This window comes from Engraulis encrasicolus, chromosome 11, assembly GCF_034702125.1.
Source record: "Engraulis encrasicolus isolate BLACKSEA-1 chromosome 11, IST_EnEncr_1.0, whole genome shotgun sequence".
NCBI lineage: Eukaryota > Metazoa > Chordata > Actinopteri > Clupeiformes > Engraulidae > Engraulis > Engraulis encrasicolus.
In genome coordinates this window covers 30,945,168-30,960,544 of record NC_085867.1, presented here as the reverse complement: position 1 = coordinate 30,960,544, position 15,377 = coordinate 30,945,168, and the positions used below count along the sequence as shown (strand labels likewise).

The following is a 15,377-nucleotide window of genomic DNA, read 5'->3' as shown; positions in this document are numbered from 1 at the left end:
GAAACGGTACATGACTTTATTTTTCACTGATGTACACATATGTACACAGCAAATTTGCCAGAGTTCGATTGATCAGAGTTAGACTGGTGTTCAGCCAAAATCTAAACATCAAGAGTTGCAGCAACACTACAGAGTGTTATTTGACTCCTCTGGATCCGAGTTGTTGAGCTAAGAGAGCTAGAGAGTTAATGTTTAACTCCCTTGAGAGTTATGAAAAACATGCCTCCCCAATTTTCAAATGTTTTGGCAACATGAGCAGCCATTTTTGTTGAGTCCCCTATAAGTGAACCAAACTCAATCCTCTGGTAGTGAACCAAATTGTGAACCAACAGACAAAGAACTCTGTTCTGCTTTTCTTCACATTGTGTATACTACAAAAAGTAGGTGCTCTTTCTGGTCGTGTTAGGCTTTTTGTCCTCTTTTAGTCCAATAGATCTCTTGTGATTGCACTTGTTCCAGGTGTAACTTGTCAAACCACTGATAGGCTGGTTGTAACAGGCAGAGTTTGATGTCAACACGCTATTTGATTTGTAGCCATCAATGNGTATTAACTCAGAGTACAACCCTCTGCATGTGTTGTAGTTCATCCTGCGAAAAATTCTCCACCGCAATAATTTTTTCCCTTATTGGACTTTGAGGCTTTGCCATCAGAGTTTTCGATTGAGAGGCAAATTGACACGGTAAACCTCTTCAAAATTCAGAATATCTTTTTTTGCATTCCTCCTACCCAGCAGAAAGCAATGGAGGTTAAAAATGAATTGAATATTAATTACTCCACAGAAAACATATTGCCTGTCTGCTTGGCTCCAGGTGCCTCCACGTTGTAGATTTGACAACAATGAAGCTGGCAACTGAATAAACTACTGTGCAACAGTTAAGGACTGCAAATGGCAACAGTTTGCACATTTTGCAGTAATTCACTGTAACTTATTATTTCTCCGGTAACAGCCTACAGTTTAGCCTCATTTAATGTGTAAAATATACCTATAGGCTAGTATAATCTGAAAAAGTCTACCTGGGACAGTAATCCCTTGAGCTCTTAGAAGTAGCCCAGTCTATTTGAAACTGTCATTCTACCCCATCCAAATCAATCTATCAATCAATTCCTGACCTCACCTGAGTGCTAAGGGCTGTCATGCAATGATTAACTTACTGCCTGCACCTGCCAAATGCTTCATCACTCGGGTCACATGGTTCACTTGAACATGTATTTAAACAGGGACTGTTGCATTGTACTGCTCACTGGTTGCTAGCTAGCTGGCTGGCTGGCTGTACGGCACGTTGTAAGGGTGGCTGCATGGTGGCTTGCTAACTAGCTTGTTTGTTAGCTTGCTTGCCCCGCTAGCTTTGGCCTTCATTTTCCTTAAGGTTATTTTCAGGCCTTTTTTAAATAAAGAATGGATTTGCATACCCTTCATTGATGATACTAGACTGGTCCACCTGCCTGCACTAGACAATCTGGCAATTGGGCATTTATTTAGGTATCTAATTAAGTTGATGTTTATTGGACTCCAATGAGTAGAATCAGTCTAATCACTTGTCTGTGATTGCAACTCTATAATTGGACTCACCTGAGTATAATCAGTCCAATCAGTTGTCTGATTGTAACTCTATAATTGAACTCACCTGAATATAATCTGTCCAATCTGTTTTGGCCACTGCTGCCATAATTTTACCGTAAAATGTAAAAAAAATAATACCGTTATTTATTTAACGGTAGGTTTTGGCAACCACTGCTGCCATAATCTTACCGTAAAATGTAAAAATGAAATATACCGTTATTTGTTTAAAGGTAGACTTTGGCAACCACTGCTGCCAGCAATTTTCCGTAAAAACAACAGTTCTTTTTTTACTGTGCACAACATACTATAAATGTAAGTCATCGTAGCGTTTACACAATGCGCTTGAACCTCACAGCCATCTTGAATTGTGATCAAGGTCCTCTGACCTCATCTGACCTTTATAAAGTCAACATTCAACACCTCAGAGTCTCACACATGGCCGTAGCCAGCCATGTGAAGTAGCCGAGGTCCAAATTTTATTATTAATATAAAATATAAATTAAAAATGAATTCATAAAATAAATAAATATAGGCTACACAGGCCTATATATAGGGCCCTCCTCTATGAATGTATAGGCCTAATGTGAAATAGTAAATATGTAGACATGTATAATAATAAATATGTTGTAGTTTTCAGCCAACTCAGCCTATTCCCTTTGAATGGCTATGCTTTGGTATCATGCCTCTTTTATTATAAACAGCATCCTCCCAGTCAGTAAAGCCCTTTGTAAGGAAACTAAAGCTTGACCCTGAAGTTGCACAATAAGCTACATCCTCAGATGGCAAGTTGCTCAGCCATTCATATTTTTCTCCCAATGAAATTACACTTCAGCTGTTTTCCTCCAAAGATACAGGGATAGCTCTGTAGTGCAAACCACCTATTTTGGAGTAAACTTTTTTCTTCCTAGAGTCGCATCAAAGGTTTTGTTTTTATTTACTTGTTATAGTTCTTCACAAGCGCAGAGGACAAAAGTCTTTCAACGAGAAAGAAAAGTAGCCTATCCTCCGCGCTCCTGAGCCATCTGATGCGTCACGGCTATGCAGACACAGTAGTCACGGGAGCCTCTTCGGGTGTGGATATTTTACTGCGATTGACTCTGACGAAGACGTGGCAACGTCGACAGTCTTGGCACTTGTCCAAATTAACAGGAAAATATCCACACCTGAAGATGTTCCGGTGACCTCCTCTATCAGTGTTTATCACATATGCTTTCCAATTTACAATCGATTACCTTTCACGGATATCCTGCTTTTACCTTTATGCAGCAGCTGATGCAGCAGCCGGCCTTCTTAAAATAATGACTCAAATGGCTTTTTAAGACACCATAGCCTACTTGTTACGCATGAGCTTTATGTAGGCTATACAACGGTTGGCTTTCTGTCAGCGGATATCTCATCAAGCGCGGGCTTTCTGAAAGCGGAGATCTCACCAAGCGCGTGCTTAATGGGCGCGTTCGTGACGGCACATTACTGCGCAGGCTGCACACGCACACTTTGCCATTTCAATGCATTTTTCCAACCAGAAAGCATGGTAATTTTGCTTTGCGCAATGCTCTGTCACGAACGCGACCAAACACTTGCGATGTCGGCTGAGTTGCGTTCTCTCCCACGAGTCGCACCACTTGCGATATTAATCAATCTGGTTTACTCTCAAAAACAGAACACAAAGGCAAAACTAGAACACATAGCTCATGGATGTTAACCACAGTTTGCAAAGGACGCTTCACAAAGGTTTATAGACGTTTTTGTGTGTTTCAGTTGGTCATATTTGCCGTTAAAATAATAATAATAATAAAAAAACCTCTCACAATAGGCGAGGTCCGGACCTCGGTAGCCTCAAATGTAACTACGGCCATGGTCTCACAATATGTTATTCCCTGCTCCCTGTGCCGACACCGTGCTTTGAGATAATGAACTAAACTGACATGAAGTGGAGAAATTTGGTGTAAACAACATGAGCTTGTGTTTTTGGTCGCTTTTGCTCGTGTTTCTGCGATAAAATTCCAAAGTGTGCCTCTGTAGTCTGGTCCAAAAAATGTTCAAAACCAGATGTGAAGGGTCTGATGGTTCACATATTGTCTCACTGAACTTGGTTTGTTTCACCGGCATTTGCTGGTTTGTTTTTAACAGATTTTTACTGGGGCATGTTACACAGGATACATTTTGGTTTTGCCGGCCGGCTGCCGACTCTTGAGTCTTGAGAAACAAGGTTAGAGCCATTAGGACAAAGCTTTCTAGTTTGACAAAGCTTTCAAACGTCTTCCTGAAAGTTAGCATATTCACAATCCAGATTTCCACTACAGGGATGCTCCTTAGTGTAGGCTGGCATGATACACTAGTTTTATACCTCATTCCACAGTCTTGTGGTGAGCCCTGCAATCCCTCTTAGGGTTTGTTGGCACCAGATGGAAATTTGGACACCAAATGGAAATTTGCCTTTGGGCTACAATCTGGCTCATTTACATATGTATGTACAGTGTTAAGGGGCCCTTCAGATGAGTTTGTCCCGGGCCCGGCCAAAGCTGTCAGCGGTCCTGGCCACGCAATGCTACATGAGTAGTTAATCATTCATCATCACACACACAAAACGTCAATGTTAATCATTGAATGATGAGAAATAAGAAAGCATCACTAACAAATGATTAATAAGGTGCTACCTAGGACTTCACTGATGTTTAATAAATGCTTGACTTTTTTCCTCATTATGTGCTGTGGCTGATTATGTTGACAGGTTCGCCACGGACACTGTACACCGTCATGATCACTCCGCTTTATGGGAGAGTCCCAGGAAATGAGAGCTTTCTCTATGTGTATACAGAGGAGGGGGGTGAGTGTGTGATTCATCTTCTCTGAACTTTGAGTTCTCTGAACTTTGGGTTCTAGGAATGCTTTTGGGAGAGCTGCTCACGGCATGAACCACATGTACTCCTAGAGTAGTCTTTTTTTAAACACAGTTACAACTCCTGAATCCGGGAATAGCAGAATTGTGTTTATTCTTTCTTTGTTTTTTTCTTTTTTCTTTTTTAAATTAAGTTATTGAATGTGACGTTGTGTAGGAACACTTTTGAATATCCATATGCTTCATTAAGTTTTGGTCTGCTTTAGCTGCTTCAATACGACACATACTCATACGTACATGGCCTGTAAGGCATTATGAAAATAAAAAGGCTAGATGTTACGTTATGACTTATAAATATTATAAATGAAAAAATGTACACACTCCAACTGCTCTCTGGTATTGGGTATTGAAGTTTTAAAAATGTCATTCTCTTTAGTCACTCTCAGCATACATAGTACAAAATACCAGGATAAATAAAGTGAAAAAAGTGAAAGTGAAAGCCCATTGGGGAAACTCCAACTCCCATTGTCATTGTGACACAGCACTCCACAGCACACAAGTGAACACTGCACACTGCACTTATGCCTCACCCGTGCAAGGGGGCAGCCCTCAGTGGCGCCCCATGGGGAGCAGTGCGGTGGGACGGTACCATACTCAGGGTACCTCAGTCAGGAGGATGGGGGAGAGCACTGGTTGATTACTCCCCCCACCAACCTGGCAGGTCGGGAGTCGAACCGGCAACCTCTGGGATGCAAGTCTGACGCCCTAACCACTCACCCATGACTGCCCGTAAATATTAATCTAATTCAGCCAAGGTTATTTTTCTTTCTTTCTTTTTTTTTCGTCTCAAGGGCTGAGAGCAGCCTGCGAGTCCTGAGTAGAACATGTTCTCTACAATGACCTGGTTCTCTAGCAACAACAGCTGAGCCAATCAGCACAAAGCTCATAAACATTATGGACAAACCGCTTAGTTCTCCTGTGAGGTGGGGTTTTTTTTGGGGCGCAATAAAATGCCTTGAAATACACCATCAAATAACTTTCCAGCTAAAATAATGTTGCATATCAGGTCTGAGAACATCGAGGATTATGGAAAAAAGTTGGAAATGGCAATGTAATTAGAGTGGCATGGCCTCTTTAACTCGTGTTAAATTAACTCCATTTCTGATAACATTTGGTCAAAAAAAGTCTTAAAGGTACACTGTGCAAGATTTTTAGTTGTTTATTTCCAGAATTCATGCTACCCATTCACTAATGTTTCCTTTTTCATGAATACTTACCACCACCATCAAATTCAAAGTATTCATTATGACTGGAAAAATTGCTCTTTTCATACATGAAAAATACATGAAAAGAGGGATCTTCTCCATGGTCCGCCATTTTGAATTTCCAGAAATAGCCATTTTTAGCTGCAAAAATAGGCAGCCCAGTTTCAATGACCTGCATAGTTGCAGTACCTTTTTTGACCATTTCCTGCACATTTTGAATTTCCAGAAATAGCCGTTTTTAGCTGCAAAAATGACTGTACTTGGGCCATACTAGAAAATATTACTTTATTACTTAGTAAACTTTCATAAAAAGATCGAATTAGGCAATAGGCAACCCAGTTTCAATGAGCAGCACAGTTGCAGTACCTTCTTTGACCATTTCGTGCACAGTTTACCTTTAATTTTACCTTTTGGTTGTGAGTGCAGTATTTAGTTAACTCTACTCCACATTGTGTAAATATGAACAGTTGTAAAACTGAAATTAAACTGGCCACCTGCAGAATTTGACACAGACTTTTGACTCCACTGTTATAGAGAAATTTGACTCTCCACAGTGTTGTAAATATACTCTATCTGGATTAGGTTCACTCATGCCATGAAATAATAAAACACAGCAAAAATGATTCTAAGTGTGCGGACTTCTCACTCTGAAAACTACAGTTGGCCTTCGTCCTGCACCTTTCCCTGGGATGTGCACAATCCTCTCCTTCATCGAGATATGGTAATTGACCTCGGGGCTGGAATCGAACCCGGGTCCCCGGTTTAACTCTACAGTGCCCTAGCCATTTGAGCTACGGCCAAGGCCAGGCATTAGTAGTGTGCATTTGCACAGGCCTTATAATCCGATTCAATTATGATTCGGGAGGTAACGATTTCATTCAAATCGGTTCACTCTGATTCTATGATGCATTGTGATGCATTACATTTCCAATGAAAGTGAGGGAATTATTTTGATGCAATACATTTCTACTGAAAGAAAGGGCATTTTTTCATCAGTCATGAGGCAATACAAGCAGTCAGATACTGAACAACATTTTATCGGCTGTTGTGTGTGTGTCACTCCTGCAGGTCTCAGTGCTTTGAAGTGCTTTAACTTAGTTAGAAGGTCATTTGCTCCAGAAATGCCCACAGAAGTAATTCAAACTAGAAAAAATATGCTGCATCATTAATAGCATGTGCCGAATCGATTGTTGAATTGCCCATGCCTATATTGTGAAGCATTGCTGAATCGATTATTGTTGACACCACCACCTGACAACATCCCACTTTATTTGGACCGCGTGTAGAGCCAGCCCAGGTGTCTGGTGTGAAGGTGGAGGACGTAGATGACCGCTCAGCCCGAGTGGAGTGGGACGCTGTGGGGCCGGAGCAGTGCTGTGGCCGCGTGCTCCACTACACCGTCTACTACACCACAGACGACGGCTCACAGCAACCAACACGCAGTAAATCTATTTTTTATTGTTGTTTTTGTTTTTGTTATCTTTTTTGTTTTTGTTTTATTTATTCTACATCCACAACTTTATTTATGGGATACAGTGTAGAAAGATTCCCCCTCCTCTCCAAGCCAATGGTTTGTACAGGCAAAGGGAGGGGAGAAATAGTCCCAGAAAGAAAGACGGCGCACTCAGTAAATCTAACCCCTTTGATGCTCGAAACATCAATCAAACATTTTTAACATAGTCCACATGGGATGTGGAGAACCATTTCACATCTGTTTTGATCCAAGATTGTAGAAGTTTATTAAGAAAACATGCAAACAAAGAGTCAATATTTTTTTATATTTTATCTGTATCTTTCTAAATATAAATGGAAAATTGAAGTTTAATTCACTAACTGAATAATAGTAATGCTTTTGTTTATTTTTAATCTCTCACTGTTATCGCAAATTGTAATATCACATGAAGCTAAATGTGTTGTGCTACATCTGCTCTGTTATATGCTACATTTACTTTCGATGCAAAGACAGACATTTTGGCCTAAGCCTTCTTCAGCGTCTACGAGTGCAGCTTTTCTACAAGAAATGTACCGATCCAGTTGCTCACACCCAAATTTTTGTTAAAAAAAAAAAAGAAAAGAAAAGAAAAGAAAGAAAGAAAGAAAAAAAAAACGGTCTGGAGTTGAGTGCATTTTCTACAACAAAAAAAACTATGGTAACACTTTACTTGACACCGGCGTCGTATGTATAACATAACAGTGTCATAACAGTCACGTAACGTAGTCTTGCATCTGTCATAAACATTATTTCAGTGTCATAAACATTTCATGAAGTGACAGTCGGTGATGGTTAAGACAGCCCTAACAATGTCAACTTCTAATGACCATGAAACGTTTGACATTGACATTATGTTTATGACTCACTCATGACTGTCATGAAACTGTTTTGACACTCTTATCACACTGCCATCATGTCATACGTATGACAACGGTTTCAAGTAAAGTGTTACCAAATCTAATCTGCACTCACAAACTGCGTCTGCACGCACTGATGAAGGCTTGATAGCCGAAACGCGTTTGCTTTTGGACATGGTGGTAATATAAATAAATAATTTATAAAATAATAAATAATTTATTTTCTTCCTTAAGTTGATACATTTTATCGCGCACCCAAAGACTTTTGTTTTTCCAAGAAGTTGAGCGTGTCCTTTGCCAAAACCAAATCTAATCTGCTCTGCTTTCCTCCACCAGATGTAACACAGACAAGCATGGGGAATGGAGAAAGACACTCTGTTACGCTGACAGACCTGCAGCCTAACACTGCATACCACATTTATGTCATGGCCTCCTCAATTGCTGGATCCAGTACAAGCGCTCAAAACAACTTCAAAACAAGGCCATTTGGTAAGCCAATTCAACTGTGGCATATGATTTGCATACGATACCATATGCAGTGTTGTATCTGAACAAGTTCAATGACCTATAGTTTATGAATTAGTTCATAATTTTTGCAAACATGAACTGAAAGATCACTACCTGATCTAACCAGGAACCAGTTCATTCTGGTGCCTGTGAACAAACTACATTCGCCATGGTTCAGGCCTCTAAATTTACTTTTTTATTACCAGTCAAAATGATGACTAGATGTTAATCCTACTAGCCAAAAACATACTCACAAATATTCTTTTCTATTCTATTCTATTTTACTTGCCGGTTGCCAGGTGTTAATTTAAAGCCCTGCCTTGGTTTAATAGGGTGCAACATTTCTTTAAAGTTCAGGTGAATATCCAGCCAAATATATTGTGAAGAGTCCCATAATATAAGATGACATCTAACACATATTGTCACTGTTCTGATAAATGTTTTTATTGCTGTCTGTGATATAATACAGTTCAGCTCATAACAACCTAGCAAGAACTATGCACTAGTTCCTGTTTGGAACTACGAACGAACTGTTAACTAATGACAATTATGAACTAAATAATTTTGAAATGTGTGAACTGGGACCTCATGTACAAAGAATTCCTTTTGAATCTTTGCGTATGTAAAAGTCTGAAAAGATGCTGTACATTTTGCACTTAGTATCATCAGTCCATACATAAACAGGTTTTCATGCCGATTCACGTTTGTCCGATTTCACATGAAATTTAGTACACCTGCACTTTTTCATGTTAAGTCATTATTAGTAGATTTGAAAATTTACTTAAGTACTTTTTTTTAACATAAGAAAGATTTGTACTTAAGGCCCCTGATCATTGAACTACTTACTATTGAAAATAGAACACTGACCATATAATGCCATATGATGTGCTTTTTTTAACCCTTTAAAGGGACACTGAGGTTTTTAGTTGTTTATTTCCAGAATTAATGCTGCCCATTCACTAATGTTACCTTTTTCATGAATACTTACCACCTGCATCAAATTCTAAGTATTCATTATGAATGGAAAAATTGCTCTTTTCATACATGAAAAGGGGGATCTTCTCCATGGTCCGCCATATTGAATTTCCAAAAATAGCCATTTTTAGCTGCAAAAATGGCTGTACTTGGACCATACTAGAAAATATTTGTTTACTAGTTTGAAAACGTTCTTGTAAAGATCAGTCAAATGTGACAATGACTGGTAATTTAAAAAAAATCAAGGATTCTATTCTTGTATAATGCATTTCCAAGCCATAATGAATATTTAGAAATGGATGTGTGGTGTGAAATCTGTGTGTACACACTAACGCACATGTGTATTAACGTACTCGTTTTCTATATTCCCTGTACAGGGAAAAACTTCATCGTGAAGTTGATTTTGATCGCAGTTGCAGCGTTGGTGGCTCTGATTGTTACATTGTCCATAGTCATCTGGTAAGGCTACTTTGTGTGTTTGTTTGCTTCTGTCTTTCTTTCTTTCTTTCTTTCTTTCTTTCTTTCTTTCTTTCTTTCTTTCTTTCTTTCTTTCTTTCTTTCTTTCCTTCTTTCTTTCTTTCTTTCTTATCCCTGTAGAGTTCACTTCTCTTGTATCTGTGTTATTGTGAACCATATACTTAGTATCTGTACAGCACGTGTTCAAGGTCTCCCCCAGCTCTTTATAGTAAAAGCACCTTAACAACAAACACCCACCAGCTTGACTAAGTATCCTGAATAGGTAACGATTTGGTATTGGCAATGTTATGCTAAACGTTTAGGCCCGGGTTTTCATATCATAGTTCATGAAACTGCACAACATAGGATTTCCAATGGTTCTGCTCAAAACACTGTTATGGATTCCAGAAAAAGCACACAGTTTACACGTGATGTGGTTACTCTTGCTGTGTGTGGGTTTTTGTATTATTGTAATGTAACTTTTAACGCCGACTTCTTGACCAGGACTCTCTGGGCTACTGTTACAGAATGGGACCACTTCTTAGTTAAAGAAATACTAGATAATAAATAAAATGAAAAAGAAAAGCAGACAGACAGACAGGCCCCTTGGCCATGGCAATCCTCTCTCTTTCCCAGTTCTTGTCAGAAGCTTCTTCCATGACTCATGACTAATGTGCTGCAGTGCATAGTATACTGTGTGTCAGGGCTGGCTGGGGGAGAAATAGGGCCCGTGCACTTTTGGCTTAAAGGGCCCCCCTCATAATTAGCGACGCAGAACTGACTCACCGGTGGGCCCTGCACCCTCGTGGCCGCCTATTTTCAGAAATGTAAAAAATGTTATATACAGCTCCAGGCCACTTTATTAGAATAGCATGAAAAAGTTGATTTATTTCCATAATTCCATCAATAATGTTAAACTGTCATGGATTGTAGATTCATGGCCCAGTTTTTTTTAACTATACCAATCATTCATTTTTTTCTTTTTACATATTTTGGCCTTCCAGCTCAAAAAAAACATGAATTGTGGAATTCACATCATTAGAATATTGTAATAAAATTACAATTTTCTTCATCAAAATTCGGGTCACATCAAATCAGTTGAAATTTGGTACTTTCTACATAACATGCAATGTTCAATACGTGGTTAGGACTCTCTCTGTCTTAATAACGACCATGATGCGTTTAACATTGAAGTCAATGGCAGAAACTGTGCATGGGAGTTATGGAAGCCCAGATATCCTTGATGCTTTGCTGTCAGCTGTTCTTGTTTGTTGACCTGGTGACCCACACTTCACTCTTCAATATACCCTGTAGATTTCCATGCCACGTTTTGGTGTTAACTCATCAGTTTAATTCTAACTCACCAGAAATAAAACCCCATTCATTTTCAATTCATTTTCATTTCTCCAGAAAGGTCTTTCTTGGCTTTACTTGTTCCCACATGTTCCACTGTAGTGTAGAGCGCGGTATGTTTACGTGTGCTCTCTCTACCTCTGATCCTCCGCTGTGAAGCCCTCTCATCCAGCCAGCTCATGTTTACTTGCTTGACTCATGCATTTGTTGTTATTGAGCTCGCAACTCATTTCACCTCTATTGTGTCATCACTCATCAGTTTCGCTCGAGAAATCCAGAGGCGAAACGTGTGCAGTAAACTGTGTGCCTAGCCCAGGGATCCATTATGACTCCATGGGCCCCTGGGCCAGTCAACAAGAAAGGCCCCCCTCCATGGCATGGCAAATTTCGAAAAAATGATTTGGGGGTTTAGTGAAGATGTTAGAGAGCCTTAGTGATTGGGAGTTGGTGGATTTCTCCCCCGAGAAAAAAACCCCAAAATACAGTAGTTAAAAGTGCAATTTTAACACAATATCAGAACAAAAATATAGACCAATAAGGTTTTTTTTGTAGCTCGGAGCCCGGGCCCGGGCCCAGTTGGCTCGTACAGTAATCCATCCTTGTCTGAGTCCAATTTAGCATGCTTATATAGTGTTGGCCCCTACTCTCCAAATTTTGCAGCAACTCTACAAACGTAATTGCATAGACTATTGTAATGTAATGGTAATGTAAAGGATAGAAATAGAAGTTGCAGTAGTTGTGTGAGACGTTCCTTTGCGTCCTCTCCTTCACAATGGGGGAAAATGGGGTGTCAATATTGTGGCGTAAACTTGTATGAATCCAGATATAGTAGCCTATTTACAACACTGTGGATAGTCAAACTACACAATGGAATCAAAAGGCGGTGTCAAGTTCTGCAGGGGGCAGTGTAATTTCGAATTTACATATCTGAATAGTTACACAAAATTGAGTAGAAATAATTCTGAAAATGTTACTCTTACCAAAGAATATGAAAAAGCGAAAGCACTCCACAGCACACAAGTGAACACTGCACACAACGAAATTGCCCTCAGTGGCGCCCCATGGGGAGCAGTGCGGTGGGACGGTACCATGCTCAGGGTACCTCAGTTATGGAGGAGGATGGGGGAGAGCACTGGTTGATTACTCCCCCCACCAACCTGGCGGGTCGGGAGTCGAACCGGCAACCTCTGGGATGCAAGTCTGACGCCCTAACCGCTCACCCATGACTGCCCATATACAATGTACAATTAGAACACCATTTCCTCCCCTTCCCCCAATTCCTTTAGCCCCATCTGCTTTTTATAAAGCAACCTTTGGCTCCAATCACTAAGTTATTCTTTTTTATGATGTTCTTGGGACCAAATGAGTTCTTTACAATTCTTTTGAGAGTTACTTGTATATTAACGCTGGTGTTGTTGTTACTGTGTTCTCCTCCATGTGTGTCACTGTGCTCTGGACAGCATGAAGACCCTGTTTAACAAACTGCCCAACCCCAGGCTGAGCTCGCTGGGAAAGTGGTCTCCCCAAGACCCCAAGAAGGTACACAACAACTCTATAAATTCTATTTATATACTCTGTTTATTTGATCTACTTGTATTCATTGGTGCATCTGTTTTTTTTACTGTTTACTGTAGCTCTGTTGAGCTGAATAAACTGCATGCAGCAAAGAAAGTTTAGGCCTGCTACAATTCTACTACTACTCCTCCTCCTACTACTACTACAATTAATTATTAACAATAATAATGCTAATTATAATAATAAAATAATAATAACAATATCAATAGTAATAGTAATAAGAATAATAATTATTAGTAGCAGTATTACTGTTGCTATATTCATTTATATATTATATTAACATATATTACAATTAAGTGTGCATTTGTATGCCATATTTTGAACATGGAAGAACTGAATGGAATTAGTCTGTCCTTTCCCATGTGAGGATAAAATTGTTTTTTATTTAATTTATTTTTTATTTTACCCTGTATTGTTTGTCAGCGCTTCCACTTGAAACTCCTGGGGGAAGTTTGTCAGCCATTCCCAATGATGGAAGCCGTATCTAGAATAGATACTAGACATAAACCACCATCTGCAAAACCTCAATCATAAATAAATATAATTAAATTATACATGTTCTTTTATAGTCTGCCAGTCTCTGGGGAGTGACTCAGCCCAGTGACGGGAACATGGCGTGTGACATCTCCACCCTGGAGGACATCTTGCCGCACCCCTCTCTTTCCAACTCCTCTGTCTCTGTAGAGTCGCAGCCCTTCATCAAACAGCAGCAGCAGCAGCAGCAAGAGAGCCTTCAGTGGGAAGACAACTATGAGAGTGTCCCTGTGAAGCCTCCAGGCACCTTACCGTGTACTACCACCCTGGATGTCACTGCTGCAGGGTCCCTCTCCCGGCCTAGTGGACCTGAGCAGCCGGCCCTGCAGTGGACAGACGACTACGAGAGTGTACCAGCAGTACTGGCAAATGGCTCACTGTCGCCACCTGCTGGTGATGTTGCCAATGGCACCGCCATCACCAACGCCAGTAGAACTGACGAACGTCTTACCCCCGGAGGGGATGGTTTTGACTGTAAAAACGTTCAGCCGCAGGACTGGGAGGTGTTTGACACTGACCTCGATGAGAGTCCTCTGGAGCACGTTGAGAGCTATATCACCGTGGAGACGGGCCAAAAGCTGGCCCCCAACCCCACACTACTGAATGTCGGCTCCTCATTGGAGAATAAGCTTACTGGTTCTGAGCAGAAACCCGGAGGGCAAAGTACCCTGCTGCTCAATGAGCTGTCTTACCTTACGGTGAATCAGTGCAGACCAAACAAGGTGGGATTGTGAAGGAAATCATGACACAGCTAATTATTTCATTGTAACGCATCCAATATGTAGCATTGACAGCTGTGGCCAATGAGTGTTGGGGAAAAAACTCTATGTGTATTTGTGTGCGTGGGTGCATGTGTGTTTATAAGAGAATGAAGTGCATGTGAATGTTTAACACATTGAAGATTGTTACCAAAGTCTATGTGGCTGCCTGCCAACTTGGAAAACCTCGTGCTTGTTTATCGTGTTTGTTATTTATGGTGAATTTTTTGACATGTTTGTGGCCAGGTTGTTTTCTTGCAAAAATTGAGCTTTCAACTTCAGCATATTCTAACTACATGACCACTTGCTTTTCAGCTTTGGCTGATATTGACTGAAATTCTGTTTTCCGAGGCACTGGCTGCTAGACAATGCAAAGCAGAATAAAGATGTAAAAAAAAAAAAGACATTCCGAATAGGGAATGACCAATTGTTCTTTCCCACTTGGCTTTGACTGCTTTGTGAATTTTGTTTTAGCCCATGAAGAAAATCCATGTGACTCAATGTTTCTCATCATGAAAGACCTACCGCAATGAACCTCAATACAAATCACAACTCTCTTCCAGTAAGTGCAATTAGGTTTAGGTTCCTGTGAAATCATGCTCAACATGTCCATGAACTCCACATGACTCAAAAAGGTGGAATCTGGAAAGAGACAGAATATTTTCTAGAATGGCCATCATGTTGCTAGTTTGCTAAAGAATGACAAAATGTAAACCTGTGTGCAGGCATAGATTGCACTATCCTATGTGTATTTTATACCGTGTTTACACATACAGAAATAGAAGGGCCTATCTCTGACTGCTGTTTGCTGAAGTTTACGGTGAAGCGGCCTCTCTTGGCTAGAAGCTAGAGGAGAGAATTTCGCCTGGCAAAGGATGCATTAACAGGAGATCAGAGTTACAGTAGAAGTAAACGTGCTCTTATGTAATTACAACACTAGTAATACACTATATTACATGGTTTCAAATTTGCAATGTCATACAACCAGGGCTCTAAATTACCTTTTTCATCACTAGTCAAAATGGTTTGAAGATGTTAATTTTACTGGTCAAACACATTCAGCAATGAGTCATGGCTTTTTTCTACCAGACAAATTGTCACCACCATTTGGCTAGTTGGCAGGTGTTAATTCGCGCCCTGCATACAGCTTATGTTGTAATTACACTTGTAGTAATTCTACTATTACTGCATGAAATACCCTGAG

At 40.1% G+C, this 15,377-nt stretch overlaps 1 protein-coding gene across 2 annotated transcripts in view; it reads left to right on the top strand.

The window, feature by feature from the left end:
- The window catches only part of LOC134458237 (interleukin-31 receptor subunit alpha-like), a 34,642-nt gene extending 19,471 nt beyond the window's left edge, over positions 1-15,171 (top strand). Inside the window, exons 12-17 of one of the 2 annotated variants that reach the window (XM_063210428.1) lie at positions 4,294-4,389; positions 6,953-7,108; positions 8,352-8,504; positions 9,875-9,956; positions 12,767-12,845; positions 13,451-15,171. In XM_063210428.1, coding sequence (XP_063066498.1) covers positions 4,294-4,389; positions 6,953-7,108; positions 8,352-8,504; positions 9,875-9,956; positions 12,767-12,845; positions 13,451-14,149 — 1,265 coding nt within the window. In that variant the 3' untranslated portion in view covers positions 14,150-15,171. The remainder of the gene's footprint in view (positions 1-4,293; positions 4,390-6,952; positions 7,109-8,351; positions 8,505-9,874; positions 9,957-12,766; positions 12,846-13,450) is intronic. The other variant, XM_063210426.1, reaches the window with a different exon arrangement.
- The last annotated feature ends 206 nt before the right edge of the window (positions 15,172-15,377 follow it).